Below are 19,340 nucleotides of genomic sequence, written 5' to 3'. Positions count from 1 at the left end.
GTGCAGTAACTCAATTCGACTTTGCGCTCCTTCTGAACAACGCGATTTTTAAAACTTTGGCAAAGGCTAAAGTCGACAAAACCTAGTCCACTCTGTTCATAACACATTCTAGTGTTGGGAACAGAAAACTGTATTGAGATCAAATATGTATAAATCTAGGTCAAAATCCACCTCGTTCCATCTTCTCCCACTGCCCGCCAGTAGGCTTGGAAACGCTTCATATTTATTCATCCAGTGAAATCACTGGACACTTTAATAAATGGATCACTAGTCACTTTAAAAAATGCCACTTTAATAATGTTTACATATCGTACATTACTCATATCACATGTATATACTCTATTTTATGCCATCTACTGCACCTTGCCTATGCTGCTCGGCCATCGCTCATCCATTTACTTATATGTACATATTCTCATTCACCCCTTTAGATTTGTGTGTATTAGGTAGTTTTTGGTTAATTGTTAGATTACTTGTTAGATTTGTGTGTATTAGGAAATTGTTGGGGAATTGTTAGATTACTTGTAAAATATTACTGCACTGTAGGAACTAGAACCACAAGCATGTCGCTACACTCGCATTAACACCTGCTTACCATGTGTATGTGACCAATAACATTTGATTTGAAATAAAGGTTAAATAAATAAATAAAATAAATAAAGCACTGGCATTTTTTTTTTTTTTTACATTTATTTAACTAGGCAAGTCAGTTAAAGAACAAATTCTTATTTGTTTGCATGTAGACATTATAGCTTAATTATTCATTGCAGACAACAAAGAAAGACTGACTGTCATTCCCTCTGGCTCCCCATTTGAGAATACTGCAGTGTCTTATTGACTTTATGTCATCCACCCACAACTTCAGGGGGTTGAGTCAAGATGGAACCGCTGTTGTTTATGTGTGCTGCATGTCCTACTCTATCTTCGTGCTAAATAATGCATGCCTATAGACCTATTGCCTCCTTCGTCGTTATCTAATTCCTATTCAGAAATGTTCATGAAGCCTGTTGCCTAAGAATCGGCCTACATTGTGCATGAGCACATGTATTGTTATGAGGTTGGGAATGTGTAAAAACATATTACACAAAACATTGGCTGGTCCAGTTTAATGTGATTTATTGAAAGACTCTGTTATTGAAGACACGTCAATTCAACCAACCAAACCTATACAAAAACAATGGCATCAGTAACAACAACCTCATTCAATTGGTCCTGGTATTAATTATGCTATTAATTAATTACCTATTTATTTATTATTTATTTATTTATCAGAAATGTTGCTAGAATAAGTCTCTTGAGATGCACCGTCTTTTTTGCAAGTGTCCAAATACAAACAAATGTACTTTAACAACTACTGATACAACTAATAAAAACTACTGCCCCAACTTGTTACATCCGTCGTTAGATGAATTAGACCAAGGTGCAGCGTGGTTAGCGAACATCTTCCTTTATTTAAAATGAACACCGAAAAACAACGTAAAGTTCTGCAGGCTACACAGCACCTATACAAAATCAAGATCCCACAACCTAAAGGGGGAAAAAAGGCTGCCTAAGCATGATCCCCAATCAGAGACAATGATAGACAGCTGCCTCTGATTGGGAACCATACCAGGCCAAACAAAGAAATAGGAAAACTAGAATGCCCACCCAAATCACACCCCGACCTAACCAAATAGAGAAATAAAAAGGATCTCTAAGGTCAGGGTGTGACAGTACCACCCCCCCCCCCCCAAGGTGCGGATCCTATCCTCAAAACCTGACTCCATGGGGGAGGGTTTGGGTGGGCATCTAGCCTCGGTGGCGGCTCCGGTTCGGGACATAGACCCCGCTCTGCTCGCTGATCCCTCCGCTTCCGTGGAACCGGACCGCGGATCGCCGCCGGAGGCTCCGGAACGTGGATCGTCGCCAGAGGAACCGGACCGTAGATCGTCGCTGGAGGAACCGACCGTGGATCGTCGCCGGAGGAACCGGACCGTGGATCGTCGCCGGGGACTCCGGACCGTCGCCGGAGGCTCCGGATGGTGAACCCTCGCACGAGGCTCTGGACTGGGAATCCCCGCTGGAGGCTTTAGGCTGCAGACTGTCGCTGAAGGCCATGGACCGCAGACCGTCGCTGGAGGCTCTGGACCGCTGACCGTCGCAGGATGCTCCGGACCGTGGATCGTCGCCGGAGGCTCCGGATCGCTGACTGTCGCTGGAGGCTCTGGACCGTCGACCATCGCTGGAGGGTCTGGACAGCCGACCGTCGTTGGAGGCTCTGGACTGCAGACCGTCGCTGGAGGCTCTGGACTGCCGACCCTTGCTGGAGACTCTGGACCTTATGTCATCAATGGAGGCACCGGGCCATGGATCATCACTGGAGGCTCCGGGCCATGGATCATCACTAGAGGCTTCGGGCCATGGATCATCACTGGAGGCTCCGGGCCGTGGATCATCACTGGTGGCTTCGGTCCTTGGATCATCACTGGAGGCTTCGGTCCTTGGATCATCACTGGAGGCTTCGGGCCGTGGATCATCACTGGAGGCTTCGGGCCGTGGATCATCACTGGAGGCTTCGGGCTGTGGATCATCACTGGAGGCTCCGGACCATGGATCATCACTGGAGGCTCCGGGCCGTTTATCATCACTGGAGGCTCCGGGCCATGGATCATCACTGGAGGCTTCGGGCCATGGATCATCACTGGAGGCTCCGGGCCATGGACCATCACTGGAGGCTTCGGGCCATGGATCATCACTGGAGGCTTCGGGCCGTGGATCATCACTGGAGGCTTCAGGCTGTGGATCATCACTGGAGGCTTCGGGCCGTGGATCATCACTGGAGGTTTTGGGCCGTGGATCATCACTGGAGGCTGCGTGCCTTGGATCATCACTGGAGGCTCCGGGCCGTTTATCATCACTGGAGGCTCCGGACCGTTTATCATTACTGGAGGCTCCAGGCCATGGATCATCACAGGAGGCTCCGGGCAAAGGATCATCTCAGGAGGTTCCGGACTGTGGACCGTCTCAGGAGGTTCCGGACTGTGGACCGTCTCAGGAGGTTCCGGACTGTGGACTGTCGCTGGAGGTTCCGGACTGTGGACTGTCGCCGGAAGCTCTGGACTAGGAACTGTCTCCGGAAGCTCTGGACTGGGAACTGTCGCCAGAAGCTCTGGACTAGGAACTGTCGCCGGAAGCTTGGTGCGTGGGGCCAGCACTGGCCGGTGCCACGCAATCAGGACGAGCGTGAGGAGCAGGCACAGGACGTACTGGACTGGGGACACGTACTTCAGGGCGAGTACGAGGAGCAGACACAGGACGTACAAAACTGTGGAGGCGCACAGGAGGCCTGATGCGTGGGACCAGCCCAGATTGCACCGGACTGGTGACACGCTCCTCCAAACGCCTACGTTGCCGCACACTCCTCGCCAACTCCATTCTCCGGTATCCCTCCTCGCACTGTTCTATTGAATCCCAGGCGGGCTCTGGCACTCTCCCTGGGTCGACTGACCACCTCTCTACCTCCTCCCAGGTTGTCTCTGGTTCACACCTCGGTACCGCCGACCACCCCGTGTGCCCCACCCCCAAAAATATTTGGGCTGTCTTTGTGGACGCAAACCCTGGTGTCGTCGTTGTACCTCCCTCGCTGCCTCCGTCTGCTCCCATGGAAGGCGATCCCTTCCGGACAGGATCTCCTCCCACGTCCAGGATCCCTTAGCAGCCAAGATATCCTCCCAGGTCCAGGATGTCTGCTCCTCCTGGCCACGCTGCTTGGTCTGTTTGTGGTGGGATTTTCTGTTACGTCCGTCGTTAGATGAATTATAAGAAGGTGCAGCGTGGTAGGCGAACTTCTTCCTTTATTTAAAATGAACACTGAAAAACAACAGAATACAAAACGAACGTAATGTTCTGCAGGCTACACAGCACCTATACAAAATCAAGATCCCACATCCTAAAGGGGGGAAAAAGGCTGCCTAAGTATGATCCCCAATCACAGACAACGATAGACAGCTGCCTCTGATTGGGAACCATTCCAGGCCAAACAAAGAAATAGGAAAACTAGAATGCCCACCCAAATCACACCCCGACCTAACCAAATAGAGAAATAAAAAGGCTCTCTAAGGTCAGGGTGTGACACAACTACTAATACAACTAATAAAAACTACTGCTACAACTACTAATACAACTACTAAAAACTACTGCTACAACTACATCTAAAACAAATAAATTACCTATAAAATACAGTTGCATACATACAGTACATATTTACAAATATCTTCACATGGTTATGTTTCTATTAGTTGAAAACACAGTTTGTTCTTAACATTTGAAAAATGGCTTTCTTAAATTGAATGTGATTTTAATACCCTGATTTCAATAGGTAAATTATTCCAGTCAGTTGGGTCATTGTATCTGAAAGATCTTACTCCATGTCACGCCCTGACCATAGAGTGCCCTCTGGGTTCTCTATGGTGTTTTAGGTCAGGACGTGACTAGGGGGGTTTCTAGGTATTATATTTCTATGTTGGTGTGTGTGTATGGTTCCCAATTGGAGGCAGCTGATAATTGTTACCTCTAATTGGGGATCATACTTAATGTGTCCTTTTTCCCACCTGCGATGTGGGATATTGTTTTGTGTGAGTGCCTATGCAGTGCACGATCGTTATGTCATTGTCGTTTTGGAAGTCTCACTATCATTAAAGTGTGGAACTCTACTCACGCTGCGACATGTTCCAATTATTCATACGAAGGTCGTGACAGAATATCCCCCCTAGTCAGGACCGAGCAGCGTGCCCAGGAGGTGAAGGAGAGTTGGACATGGGAAGAGATACTAGGTGGATGAGAGACCCTTCCTTGGTGGGAGTTGCCGAGGAGTAAGGGAGGACAGAGACAACACCTGGGTCCGTGACCACAAACAGCCCAAGGGCAACCCCAAGTGTTTTTGTGTGTCCTTTTTCCCACCTGCGATGTGGGATATTGTTTTGTGAGTGCCTATGTGCACTACGTATTTCACGATTGTTATGTCTTTGTTGTTTTTGGAAGTCTCACTATCATTAAAATGTGGAACTCTACTCACGTTGCGCCTTAGTTCAATTATTCATACGATGGTCGTGACACTCCAACCTCATGATATACCCTTGGAATATGTCATTGGTACTGATGTCGAAAGGAGTAGTGTGAATCTTGTAAAGTTTGTCGATACATAAAAATAAAAAAATTGGTACCAATGCAGTTGTCTTCTGTTTGGGAGTAACAGCCAATTAGTGATTTCTACATAGTGCAAAGATTGTTATAAATTACATCTAATTCGCAAAGTAAGGTCTTGGTTGTGTTTTGATAGATGGTGTTGCCATAGTCTAGGAGAGGAAGCAGCAGTTGAGTTACTAACGTCTTTCTAACGGATACAGCAACACAATTATTAGATCTGTATTGTAACCCAAGCTTATTGGTAATTGTTTTTTCTAGTGTAATCAAACTGTATTTGTCACATGCGCCGAATACAACTTTTAAAGTTAGAAATAATAGTAAAAAATAATGAAAGAGCAGCAGTAAATAACAATAGCGGGGATACATACAGGGGGTACCGGTACAGAGTCCATGTGCAGGGTCACCGGTGTCGAGGTAATTGAGGTAATATGTACATGTAGGTAGAGTTATTAGAGTGACTATGCATAGATAATAACAGAGTAGCAGCAGCGTAGAAGGGGGAGAGGGCAATTGAAATAGTCTGGGTAGCCACTTGATTAGCTGTTCAGGAGTCTTATGGCTTGCGGGTAGAAGCTGTTTAGAAGCCTTTTGGACCTAGACCTGGCGTTCCCGTACTTGGCACTCCCGTACCGCTTGCCGTGAGGTAGCAGAGAGAACAGTCTATGACTAGGGTGCCTGGTGTCTTTGACCATTTTTAGGGCCTTCCTCTGATACCGCCTGGTATAGAGGTCCTGGATGGCAGGAAGCTTGGCCCTGGTGATGTACTAGGCTGTTCGCACCACCCTCTGTAGTGCCTTGCAGTCGGAGGCCGAGCAGTTGCCATACCAAGCAGTGATGAAACCTGTCAGCATGCTCTTGACGGTGCAGCTGTAAAACCTTTTGAGGATCTGAGGACCCATGCCAAATATTTTTAGCCTCCTAAGGGGGAATAGATTTTGTCGTGCCCTCTTCACGACTCTCTTGGTGTGCTTGGACCATGTTAGTTTGTTGGTGATGTGGACGCCAAGGAACTTGAAGCTCTCAATCTGATCCACTACAGCCCCGTCGATGAGAATGGGGGCATGCCCGGTCCTCCTTTTCCTGTAGTCCACAATCATCTAATTTGTCTTGACCACGTTGAGGGAGAGGTTGTGATCCTTGCACCACACGGTCAGGTCTCTGTCTCATCGTTGTCGGTGATCAGGCCTACCACTGTTGTGTCATCAGCAAACTTAATGATGGTGTTGGATTCGTGCCTGGCCGTGCAGTCATGACTGAACAGGGAGTACAGGAGGGCACTGAGCACACATCCCTGTGGGGCCCCCGTGTTGAGGATCAACGGGGCAGATGAGTTGTTATCTACCCTTACCAACTGGGGGCTGCCCGTCAGGAATTCCAGGATCCAGTTGCAGAGGGAGGTGTTCAGTCCCAGGGTCCTTAGCTTAGTGATGAGCTTTGAAGGCACTGTGGTGTTGAACGCTGAGCTGTAGTCAATGAATATCATTCTCACATAGGTGTTCATTTTGTCCAGGTGTGAAAGGGCAGTGTGGAGTGCAATAGAGATTGCATCATCTGTGGATCTGTTTGGTGCGGTATGCAAATTGGAGTGGGTGTAGGGTTTCTGTGATAATGGTGTTGAGCCATAACCAGCCTTTCAAAGCATTTCATGGCTACAGACATGAGTGCTATGGGTTGGTAGTCATTTTGGCTACCTTAGTGTTCTTGGGCACAGGGACCATGGTGGTCTGCTGGAAACATGTTGGTATTATAGACAGACAGGGAGAGATTGAAAGTGTCAGTGAAGACACTTGCCAGTTGTCAAAATGCTTTCCAAATTATTTGCTAGAAACCATTTTTGTAAAGTTTTTAAATCATCTTGAGAGTTGCTTGTACTGTATTTGCAAAATATTTGAACCTGATGTATAGAGCACCGTATCATCAGCGTATAAATGATAGTGTTCTGACAAATTAGATAAATTAATATATAGAAAAGACGAGGGGTCAATACTGAGCTTTGAGGTACACCTCTACTGAGAGCAATAAGTTTGGATTTGTGTCCCATGAAAACACATTGCTATCTTTTTTTGTATTTTACCCCCTTTTTCATCATATCCAATTACGAGTAGAAGGTGTGTCCTCTGTCGTGTCTTTAGTATCATTAACTGAAGACTGATAGTTTTTTATCAAAGATTCTCTGTAATTAGTTATTACGCAAGTAGACTGATTAATCATGTAACCGTAATTACTAGGAAGTCGTGGCACCAAGGAAAAATGTTCGTATTACAAAGTTATAATTTCCTAAAATAACTTTTCAGATATTTTATCTGATCAATTAGTCTTCGAATTAATGAATTATTTACTTTAACTCACGTTAGTCTCATTCCAAACGTCGTAAATTGTTGGTTATCTGCACGAACCCAGTCTTCACTATGAGTCATCCATACATCAATTGTCTTAAATCATTTATTTATTACTAACTAAGTAATTCACACAAATGCATAAACAAACAAATAAACAAGGTAAATGTGGTTACATGAAATGATAGGAGAATGTGCCCTAGTGGGCTAAACCGGCATGGCGGCTTGTTAGACAAAAGGGGAAGTGGGGGTCGACTAAGAAGTCACTACAGAGTCATAATTATAACAATTGAAATGCTAATCCTTTGCACATGAATGCTCACTCATTCGGGAACAACTGCAATCAATATATATATTTACACTCAGTGTGTCGTCTTGATCACTGGTGAAAAGTTCATTTATTTTGTAGAATTGTTCGTCTCTCTCCCTCTCTCTCTCTGTCGTGTTTATAGTGGATAGTTCAGAGTGACATTCATTCGTTTCGTTATAGAATGGACGTTTCGGGACGTTGTCGTTCTTCGAGTTCAATGATGCAGACTAGTAATTAATATCAAAGACTTGTTCTTATTCTGTCGGTATCGATAGTCTAAGAGTTTAACCACGTGGTATGGTTAAAAGATTCAGCAATGGTCTACAACCTTTGTCCTCCTAATGGAGAAAAACATAGTCTGCAACCTTTAGCCATCTCGTAATTGAGGTAAGCTCGGTCTGCTGATCGGGGTTTGGGGGTTTTATTCGGAAGTGGGGGTTTCCAACGTCACTTTACAATTGTAGAAATCAAGATGACACAAGTAGTTTGCCTTGGTCCAATTAAGAATGTTTATCATCAGTACGTTTCACTAATGCTGGAGTGGCAGAATGGTTGGGTCTAAAGCATGATTGAAAGGGTGAAATTCAACAAAATGTATCTAGGTACTGATACATTTGGGAATGTATTAATTTCTCAAATATGTTTTACTTTTGAACAGATTGCTGTTATTGGTCTGTAGTTATTTCAATCTAAGGAATTTCAGTCACTCAGACACATTTCCAAACAAAAGGTATTTCACCAGTCGTTAAAGACATGTTAAATCGATCTGCTAGAGAATACATTATGACATTAGCAGACCACTTTATAAATGTGGGTTCCATTCTATCGAGGCCAGCTACTTTGTTGATATTTATTTAATTGAGGAGGCAGTATATCAGTTGGATTAATATTTCTAAAGTTGAATGTCTTTCAACTTTGATTTGGGGTGTTGATCTCCTAGTTTCATGTATACCTAGCATTGATGGAATTGTCGGTGACCAATAAATTAGGCTAGATTTTTTAAACAACACTTCTGATTTCTTTATAATACGGTACAACCCTTTAAATTCAACCAATCCACGCCCATGTGGCCTGTGATCCACACCGTTGATCACGAGTGGATCCGTGAGCCACTGAATTTCGACCAACCGAGGAGCATGTTCATTGTGGTAGGAGGCGGGAGTTCCTTGCTTTTGTGACAGCTTTGGTGGTGTCTGAACTACTCCCAAAGGGAAGGGAAACTGCATTTTCTCCATTCCCCACTGGTATATCGTTGATGCAGCTAGCAAGCGAACGCTTCAAGTTAAATCCAGTATTTTAAGAGTTCAGGGTTGATGTTCCTTATCCACTTTCCCACTCGAAGAACCGCCGTTCGATACATTTCGAAGAATAATATTATTTTAGTCCGACTGAACCAAACAAATTGAAGTGCAAAGTTAATAGTTACATTTCTATTGATTTGCTAGCTTGCATTGCTAGTTGGGAAAGCTAAGGTTAGCTACGATATTTAGTTTTCTAAGATTTAAAAGGGCGGGTATTATTTTTAGCCATCAACAGTTTGTTATTGCTCATTCGAAGACACCGGCTAATTAGTTAATCATAGCTAACTCGTAACTAGCTCGCTTTAATACTGTGCGTATTCAGCCTGGAAGCCAATTCAAGGCCTTGCTTACCACCAGTCTGCATCGCCGTGCAGTGAGAGCTGAAAGGTGAGTATCGCCCATTGCTAACTAACGAGTTTGCTATCTCTGCTAGCCAGCTCGCTCGCCGACTCGATGTTGGTAACGTTAACTAGCTACACCTATAATATTTGGCAAAGACGATGGCCTCGTAGCTAACGTTAACTAGCCAAATTCCAGTGATCTGAGGTGTCTGGCTAGCTACTGTACTAGCCATCTACAGTAACGGGTTGCTTGATGTGCGTTGTTTTTAGCATTGCATAGCTAACAGTAACTATCTAACTTAGCCAACGTAGCAAGCTACGTCTTCCCACGTCGTATCTTGTTGCTACCTAAACTAATATGAAGTGGTTGAGTTAGCCAAATATTTATTATAATGATTGTTACTAATTAAAATAATGTATTGCTAAACTGGCAAGCTTAGAAAAGTATCATGCATGGCTGTGCACATGAAGAGTTGAAGACTATCCGTTTTGCCGTTGGACAAGTCTCCATCAACGATGCGAGGGGGTTGGAGGACCTGAATCACGCCGGAGGTCGCCATCTTTCACTGATTGTTGGTGATGGCATCTGTTTCTTCTAGCAATTTGTGTCAACTTTGTTGATTAACTGGCTTGACTCTGCTTTGCTTTATTGTTATTTGCTATGTGGCAGTCACATGCCACCACGATTCTAGCCTGGTCCCAGATCTGTTCTTTTCACAATTCCATGGGGAGTTGGCAAGAGAGCAGACTGCCACCCAAGTTACCACGGCCACGTTCAGTAGTCGGACGTTGCAGATATGAATGCCACGAAAAGAGCTGAATTGTTTCCTCATTCTACAAGTCAGATGCATGTTTCTTCTACATATAAATATGCTATCTCAACGTTGGTTGTTGCTGAACGCGCCCCATGATCCACTGTCTAATTGGCAAATTTGTAAACATTGCCCTAACTAGTCAGGTAGCTAGGTTAACCATCGTCCTGTAAACACACACAATATAAATCCTCCTTGCTAGACTGTAGTCTCCCTAGGAGTTTTCTTGAAATGTACTGAGAATATCAAAACTAAGTGCAAATGCATAGTGCAATCAAATATGGAATTGTCAAATTGTCTGTTTACACTGATATGGGGAATGTTCAATAGGAACTTGTGAACTGTTGACAACCACTGGTAGGCTCTACCAAACACATCATGCCATCTATCACTTTGGGGGCGGCAGGTATCCTAGCCCATAGAGGCGAGCCAGCACCTGGAGAGTTTCCAGTTAGAAAACTGCATCCTATTATGAAAAATCTGGTGGGAAGTGAGCTGGCAACCAGAAGGTTGCTGGTATCAAATCCTAGATGCCACTGCCTGTTGTGCTCTTGATTAAGGTACTTAACCTCCCCCTCCACAACCGCGTGTCTTTCGGAGCCAAAGTAACGTTTCGGTTGACTTTGTGTGCAATTGACCAATAAAGTGATCTTAAGCTTAATGTATTGCAGTCACCACCACAATTATGTAGTGAAAATATTTGTGCTAAAATGGCAATTTTTGTGGAGACCAGAACTATGCTTGCTTGCGTACTGTACAACAGCACAATCCTAAAACACAGATACACATTAGTCAGCAGAATGGCAACAGGTTTATATGAATTTAATCTGTTGGCTTGTCTAATCCACAGGGGAGTTGGTAGAGCAAAGTTGGCACTTTCTGTAAACACTTTTAGCAATTTGGCCACCTTTCAGATAGCATCTAGCTTCTGTTTCACAGAATGAGTAGGAATCGACTAAAAGACAGTTATATACATGGTCAACATTAAAACGATAACCAGTTAGGCCCATATATGTCCATGATGACGCAGTATTAAGTATGAGAGTTGTTAAATAATAGTATGGGAATCTTGCAACCGTTGGCAAGGATCTTTCAATTACTTTCATAACTGTAGTTTTCCTTGTGGCTTGCTTGATGGAAAAGCATCTGTTTTGTCACGATACCAGATTTTGGACATCGACACTGATACCAGGTTTAGTATCATAATACTTGATACAGAAACAATACTCGATACCAAAACGATAGTCTGATAGTGAATCAATACCATGGCAATAAAAACATAAAGCGTATTAGCTAGTCACAGAATAACCACTGGGCTTTGTCTTTTAAACGTTAAACAATATTTAAAAATATATATTTTACCTTTATTTAACCAGGTCGGCCAGTTGAGAACAAGTTCTCATTTACAACTGCCACATGGCCAAGATAAAGCAAAGCAGTGCGGCACAAACAACAGTTACACATGGAATAAACAAATGTACAGTCAATAACACAATAGAAAAGTATATATACAGTGATATGGTTTTGCATAAGGAAAATTGTTGATAACTGAAATATATTTTATTCAATTTCTTGCCAAAATAAAATGCCATTAAGTTACAGAATACCTTCAATTTTCTTTGCAAAACCATATCGGAGACGGAGCAGATCATTTTCCAATTACATTTAAGTTGTTTTAAATGTAATTTGATACATCAGGGTTAATATGCTGATCTTGTGTGAAATTACATTCATTACTCATTATAGCTAAATAATTTTAATGTATTAAGTAAATAGTCTGCTTCCAAAACAACGACGCTTTGAAGCTCATTTCTGAAGCTTGTTGCAGTTGTCTACACACCTTAGAAATGCAATTGATTTTGTGCTTGCTGCTATTATTTTAGTCTATGGCTGGCTGGCTAGTGGCTACTGCTAACAAACCCAGACAAATGCAAAGTCTAAATATTGCTGTCAAGTTATGAGTGCATTTGACATTACATTTGGGTTGTGTATTCATATTATACTGCTCACATATGCTCATGTCATCAACCAAAAATTAGTAGAATTTTACACATTTTACAGAATTACCAAAAGTAACAAATTCTAGTACAGAAGTGTTTCTTTATGTTCTAGTATGGAAAAAGTACGTACATTTTGGTATATTGTGCAATACTGTGTATACTGTGTAGTCAATTACACTGGCCTGTTTAGCAGAGTTCGCACTGTCTGTGGGATTGAGCATATAGATCCAAGGTGGTATGCTATACAGATATGCCATTATTTTTGTCTTGTTTGCAAACACAATGAGAGCTCATGTTAGACAGGCATTAGATTGTTGGACAATTATAATTTCTGTACAAATGGAATCTATTGGATAGAAAGACATTTCCAATGGTGTTTATGCTATTTTTCTTATAGATTGTTAAAGTTTTGTTGACACTCATCGTGATGTCCAGCATGGTTCCTCTATATTGCGGCTTTCTTTTATTTGGCCCCCTAAGTTTTGAGTAAGATAAGTTGTTTCATTTTCATTGTTGGAGTGTGTAAAGCTGTCATCAAGGCACATTTAAAAAATAAAAAAAAAATGTTAACCTTTATTTAGCTATTTAAAGGGTGGCTACTTTGTTAAGCGAGTAAAACATTTTTTTGACTTGTTTTGGTTACTACATGATTCCATGTGTTAATTCATAGTTTTTTTATTATTATTGTTATTATTATTCTACAATGTAAAAAATAAAGAAAAACCCATGAATGAGTAGGTGTTTTCAAACTTTTCACTGGTACTGTAGACTAAAAACGCACCAGGAAATCAGCTTCAAGGGATTTTAATTTTGGGAATGTATTCCCACTCATCATTGAGAGAGGCATGTGATCATATACAAATGTAAACAAGGTTTGAAATGTTATCTTTTAAAAAATATGATCTGTTTGGGCTTCTTATGGTCAATTTGCAGTCTACTAATTCATCAATTGTAATTGTTTCCGGTCCCCTGACCATCCGCTCAAGAGAAAAGCCTCCCTTTGTGGAATCTAGTTGATGATCTCTGTTAGTAATTAATACATTTTAATCTTAAGGAAATATTTATTTGGACTTCCATGGAGAGCTACAGCATTGGTTGTTGTAGGGTATTCTCTGCGTAATTCACAATAAATTAAATGGGACGAAACAGGGAGGCAGCTACCTGAATTTGTCCAATGAACACTTGGTTTCGTTTTTGCAATGATGTGCACTAATGAATAGAACCTTGGTAAGCGTATTTGTTTCTCTATCCACAGATTACTTGGTGACAAAGAGACTTCTCCCTGAGGAGCCAAGAAGTAGACGGCTCATGACTTCTGACCAGGATACAAAAGTTGTAGCTGAACCACAGGTGCAGCAAGTACAAGAACCAAAAGAGAGCTCTCATCTGGTAGGTACCCAATACTTGTGCCTGTAACAAAAACTACCTCTATCACCTGAACTAGAAATGCACATTTTCGTAAATTTTGCTACCGACTAACCAACCCTCATTAATGACCGTTTGTCGATTTACATTTTTTCCAAACAGTAAAATGATGTAACCAACAGAAAATCCTATGCAAGCATACAAGAAACTGACATTTTTCATTAAAGGAAAACTCCACCCAAAATGATATTTTGGTATTTGTTTCATTAGTCCATTGTTGATATCGTCCCAAAATGTTTTGCATGTCAACAATCAAGTTTTTGTTGACATATCATTTTCAAACATTTGCCAAGATGCAGTTCGCAGGAAACACACTTTTAAACAGCACACCTAATGTGAGCGGTTCCATGTGTTAGAAACTTAGGAGGGGAATCTAATAGCATTAACTAAGATGGGTTTTTAATATGACTAGGATTGTGCCTTTGGCTTCTGGACAAAGAAAGAAGTTTGATCTGAAAACCAATAGAACAAAAGATAAATTCTGGTTAATGCCACGTGGAAGTCTTTGTAAAATAATTACCACCATATTTCTATGGCTGGAATTCGGCTAGGACATTTTGAAGCAAGGTAAGACATGCCTCATTATTTGAAGTCAAGTAAAACATTCAGGTTTCAAACAATTATACTGCCTCAAGCTCACATTACAAAGTGATGGTGACGAGCTGATAGCTTCCCTACTGTTGACTATAGCCTATGCACTCGAATGGCGAATGGGAGGAGCGCTTTAATTACGAGTCGAGATTGAGGAATAAAAATAGTAGCTATTTAATCGTGGCTATCAAAACAGTTTAACACACGATTACATTTAGAATTGTTATTTATTGCACAATGACAGATTACTAAAGCATGTTTCATTCCAGTACCAGATTTTTGAGGAGCTGCTCTCGCGCTGTCTGGCAGGTGATGGCTATTTCACTCCTCAAACTAGGCTATGTGCAGTTGAAGTCGGAAGTTTACATACACTAAGGTTGGAGTCATTAACTCGGTTTTCAACCACTCCACAAATTTCTTGTTAACAAATTATAGTTTTGGCAAGTCGGTTAGGACATCTACTTTGTCCAAGACACAAGTAACTTTTCAACAATTGTTTACAGACCGATTTATTTCACTTAATTCACTATCACAATTCCAGTGGGTCAGAAGTTTACATACACTAAGTTGACTGCCTTTAAACAGCTTGGAAAATTCCAGAAAATTATGTCATGGCTTCAGAAGCTTCTGTTAGGCTAATTGGCATTATTTGAGTCAATGGAGGTGTACCTGTGGATGTATTTCAAGGCCTACCTTCAAACTCAGTGCCTCTTTTCTTGACATCATGGGAAAATCAAAAGAAATCAGCCAAGACTTCGGAATTGTTTTTGTTGTAAACCCTCCACAAGTCTGGTTCATCCTTGGAAGTAGTTTCCAAATGCCTGAAGGTACCACGTGCATCTGTATAAATAATAGTACGCAAGTATAAACAACTATGGGACCACGCAGCCGTCATACCGTTCAGGAAGGCGTGCGTTTTGTCTCCTAGAGATGAATGTACTTTGGTGCGAAAAGTGCAAACCAATCTCAGAACAACAGCAAAGGACCTTGTGAAGATGCTGGAGGAAACGGGTACAAAATTATCTATATCCACGGGAAAACGGGTCCTATATCGACATAACCTGAAAGGTCGCTCAGTAAGGAAGAAGCCACTGCTCCAAAACCACCATAAAAAAGCCAGCCTACGGTTTGCTACTGCATTTGTGGACAAAGATTGTACTTTTTGGAGAAATGTCCTCTGGTCTGATGAAACGAAAATAGAGCTGTTTGGGCATAAGGACCATTGTTATGTTTGGAGGGAAATTAGGGGAGTCTTGCACGCCGACGAACACCATCCCAACCGTGAACCACGGGGGTGGCAGCATCATGTTGTGGGGGTGCTTTGCTGCAGGAGGGACATCAATCAGGAAGTTGAAGCTTGATCGCAAAAGGGGCTTCCAAATGGACAATGACCCCAAGCATACTTCCAAAGTTGTGGCTTAAAATGGCTTAAGGACAAGAAAGTCAATGTATTGAAGTGGCCATCACAAAGCCCTGACCTCAATCCTATAGGATATTTGTGGGCAGATCTGAAAAAGTGTGTAAGAGCAAGGAGGCCTAGAAACCTGACTCGGTTACACCAGCTCTGTCAGGAGGAATTGGCCAAAATTCACCCAACTTATTGTGGGAAGCTTGTGGAAGGCTACCCAAAATGTTTGACCCATGTTAAACAATTTAAAGGCAATGCTACCAAATTCTAATTGAGTGCATGCAAACTTCTGGCCCACTTGGAATGTGATGAATGAAATAAAAGCTGAAATAAATCCTTATCTCTACTATTATTCTGACATTTCACATTCTTAAAATGAAGTGGTGATCCTAACTGACCTAAGACAGGGAATTTTTACTAGGATTAAATGTCAGGAATTGTGAAAAACTGAGTTTAAATGTAATTGGCTAAGGTGTATGTAAACTTCCGACTTCAACTGTAGTTCTCAATAAATAGTTGAGTACTCAAACGGACGTCAAAGCTCAATCTTTAAACAGATATTATAAAACATTGTAAATACTGTAAACCTATTTGGGGAATGTGCATTGTGGCTGACAGTTCCATTTAGTCTTGAAGACACTTAATTTGCTTTGACTTGGTGTTCCATTTGTGCGTATGCGGAGCACAGCTAAAAAAACACCAAGCCAACCATCCAGGCCTGAAATTGTTTAATTTGAGGGGCAAGGCCATATGGCCTTCAAGAGGTGCCCAATCTGCCAGGGCACCAAGGCCATTAGCCAATTAAATTGATTTGAAAACTGAAACAGTAGCCATTTTATTAAGAAAAACAAGTGTGTGAAAATGTACATAAATAATTAGCCTACTTGTAGCCTAAGTGTAGGTGATGGGCTGTAGCCAATACACACAGGCTGTCATGTCCTGACCAATGCTGCCATGAGGGAGGTGCCTGAAAATGTAGCCAAACTTAAAGGAGACTTTCTCTTTAAAAAAATGTTTTTAACGTATGCATGCTAAAACGCCAGTCATATGACAAATATAATGTAGGATAATTATTTATATCTAAAGGCTTGATTGTGTTGACCTTACTTGAAGCACTGTTCGTTCAGATCAAGGCCAGTGCCTGTTCCACACTGCAACATCACCCACCTTGTGATCTGAGCAGTGGCAGTCAACATTTTGAAACGATTTGACCATAAATGTAATTGTTTAAAACCTGGATGTTTTTTGTCCTTTTTATGAAGCATCTCTTACCATGTTCCGATCATAGGAATGTTAAAGGCTTTTGTATAAACACTTCCTCTTTTATGCCATTGAAACCAGTATTTCTCTCATGTTCTCAACTTTCTTTCGTTGATGTTGTCATCTGTCAGCATGCATTTTGGTGCGCTTTTGAGAACGGTGTTCCTGCTAATTGCATTTTGAAACACTTGCGCTTATAGCCTACTGCCGTGTGCGCATTGCTGCGACTATAATGTGAAGAAATAGCCTAATAGTTTATCAACATTTTCAACTAAACCTTCTGATCTGTTGCATCAGCCTCATTGCTTTTAAATGTTGTTTTTTTTTATGTACAGTGGTGGATTAATTGGGGATCTATCGCATCCACAACTCCCTGAGTACAGTATGTTTGGAATATTTATTTCTCGCACAGAAGGACAAGCTCACCAATAGAATAGGTCAACCTGTGTACTTTGATAGTAGATTTGTTTTCGCTGTTACTACTCTTGTTTGCTGACAAAAGTAAATATGGACAGTTCTAGCATCTTCAATATGAAGGCCGCGTGCCGTTGTCTGTCTTCACTTGTTGCCTACTTCGGCGCTGTGATGCCTTTGAGAAGGACCCGATCATGTGACGGGCATTGGCTAATAAGAATTGAGATCTGAGTGAGCCATGTGGAGTGAGGTGCTTTGGAGGGAATTATAATTATATTCAGCCCAAGGGCACAATGGCCACTTAATCAAGAAGCAAGTGGATGTAGGTAGTCGACACATTCATTGTGATTCCCCCTTGTCTTCAATCTCTTAAGTTGGAAAGAATGCTTAGTAGCCTAAATGGAGGGCCAAAGGAAAGCTTTTTCCACCAAAGACCCAAAAATATGAAATGGAAAGACATTGCTGCCCTTTCCAGTATCATTTAACACATGGCGAAAGATGTGAAACAAGTTTGGTGGCAAGTAAAAGTCCCCAATGGAGTCTTGAGGTATAAGGTATTCACATATCTCAATCAGGGACTTTTGCTGTTTAGGAAATGATTTATGCCTCCCACAACTCACCTTATTAAATAACCTTTATTACAACGTGCTTGTTAACATGTAGCGTGTGACGTTAAACATCTCATTCTGTGCTTCTAGGCACAGCACTGCTGTGCCATATGCTGTGTATCTTATCCAAAAATGAAAGCTGTTACATTAATGAGTCTAATGCTACTGGTGTGTGCCTTTTAGGGTTGTTATGATTAGGGGTTGACCGACTAATCGGAATGGCCGATTTTCAATTAGAGCCAATTTCAAGTTTTCTTAACAATCGGTAATCGGCACTTTTGGACACCGATCATGGCCGATTACATTGTACTCCACGAGGAGACTGCGTGGCAGGCTGATTACCTGTTATGTGAGTGCAGCAAGGAGCCAAGGTAAGGTGCTAGCTAGCATTAAACGTACCTTTTATAAAAAACAATCAATATTAACATAATCACTAGTTAACTACACATGGTTGATGATATTACTAGTTTATCTAGCATGTCCTGCGTTGCATATAATCGATGCGGTGCCTGTTAATTTATCATTGAATCACAGCCTATTTCGCCAAACGGGTGATTTTAAACAAGCTCATTTGTGAAAAAAGCACTGTCGTTGCACCAATGTGTACCTAACCATAAACATCAACGCCTTTCTTAAAGTCAATACACAAGTATATTTTTAAACCTGCATATTTAGTTAATATTGCCTGCTAACATGAATTTATTTTAACTAGGGAAATTGTGTCCCTTCTCTTGCATTCTGTGCAGAGTCTGGGTATATGCAGCAGTTTGGGCCACCTGGCTCGTTGAGAACTAATTTGCCAGAATTGTACGTAATTATGACATAACATTGATGGTTGTGCAATGTATTTGGACTTATGGATGTCATCCGTTAGATACAATTATCGGAACGGTTCTGTATTTCACTGAAAGAATAAACGTCTTGTTTTCGAGATGATAGTTTCCGGATTTGACAATATTAATGACCCAAGGCTCGTATTTCTGTGTTATTATGTTACGATTAAGTATATGATTTGATAGAGCATTCTGACTGAGCGGTGGAAGGCAGCAGCAAGCTCGTAAGCATTCATTCAAACGTTTGCCAGCAGCTTTTCGCTGTGCTTCAAGCATTGAGCTGTTTATGACTTCAAGCCTATCAACTCCCGAGATTAGGCTGGTGTAACCGATGTGAAATGGCTAGCTAGTTAGCGGGGTGCGCGCTAATAGCATTTCAAACGTCACTCGCTCTGAGACTTGGAGTAGTTGTTCCCCTTGCTCTTTTTGTGAAGCGATGGGTAACGATGCTCAGAGGGTGGCTTTTGATGTGTTCCTGGTTCGAGCCCAGGTAGGGAGTGAGGAGAGGGACGGAAGC

At 42.0% G+C, this 19,340-nt stretch overlaps 2 protein-coding genes across 5 annotated transcripts in view; one reads left to right on the top strand and one right to left on the bottom strand.

Annotated features, from left to right (window-relative positions):
- Positions 1 to 1,647: 1,647 nt before the first annotated feature.
- LOC149970802 (uncharacterized) lies at positions 1,648 to 3,414 on the bottom strand. Its single transcript, XM_090224760.1, has 4 exons — positions 3,387 to 3,414; positions 3,155 to 3,304; positions 2,136 to 2,317; positions 1,648 to 2,012 (listed from the first exon to the last, which is right to left on the bottom strand). The coding sequence occupies exons 1-4, from the start codon at positions 3,412 to 3,414 to the stop codon at positions 1,665 to 1,667; spliced, it is 708 nt and encodes a 235-aa protein (XP_090080886.1). The 3' UTR covers positions 1,648 to 1,664.
- Positions 3,415 to 8,890: 5,476 nt separating this feature from the next.
- The window catches only part of LOC110508773 (la-related protein 4B), a 39,368-nt gene continuing 28,918 nt past the window's right edge, over positions 8,891 to 19,340 (top strand). For 3 of the 4 annotated variants that reach the window (XM_090224821.1, XM_090224820.1, XM_021589578.3), the window contains exons 1-2: positions 8,913 to 9,518; positions 13,540 to 13,673. In XM_090224821.1, coding sequence (XP_090080947.1) covers positions 13,593 to 13,673 — 81 coding nt within the window. In that variant the 5' untranslated portion in view covers positions 8,913 to 9,518; positions 13,540 to 13,592. Of the gene's footprint in view, positions 9,519 to 13,539; positions 13,674 to 19,340 lie in introns of all 4 variants that reach the window. The other variant, XM_021589579.3, reaches the window with a different exon arrangement.

The sequence above is a fragment of the Oncorhynchus mykiss genome, chromosome 28, assembly GCF_057628025.1.
Source record: "Oncorhynchus mykiss isolate SJ-2025 chromosome 28, ASM5762802v1, whole genome shotgun sequence".
In the NCBI taxonomy this organism is placed as follows: Eukaryota; Metazoa; Chordata; class Actinopteri; order Salmoniformes; family Salmonidae; genus Oncorhynchus; species Oncorhynchus mykiss.
Note: the sequence above shows the minus strand (reverse complement) of the source record. Positions and strands in the feature narration are given on the sequence as shown.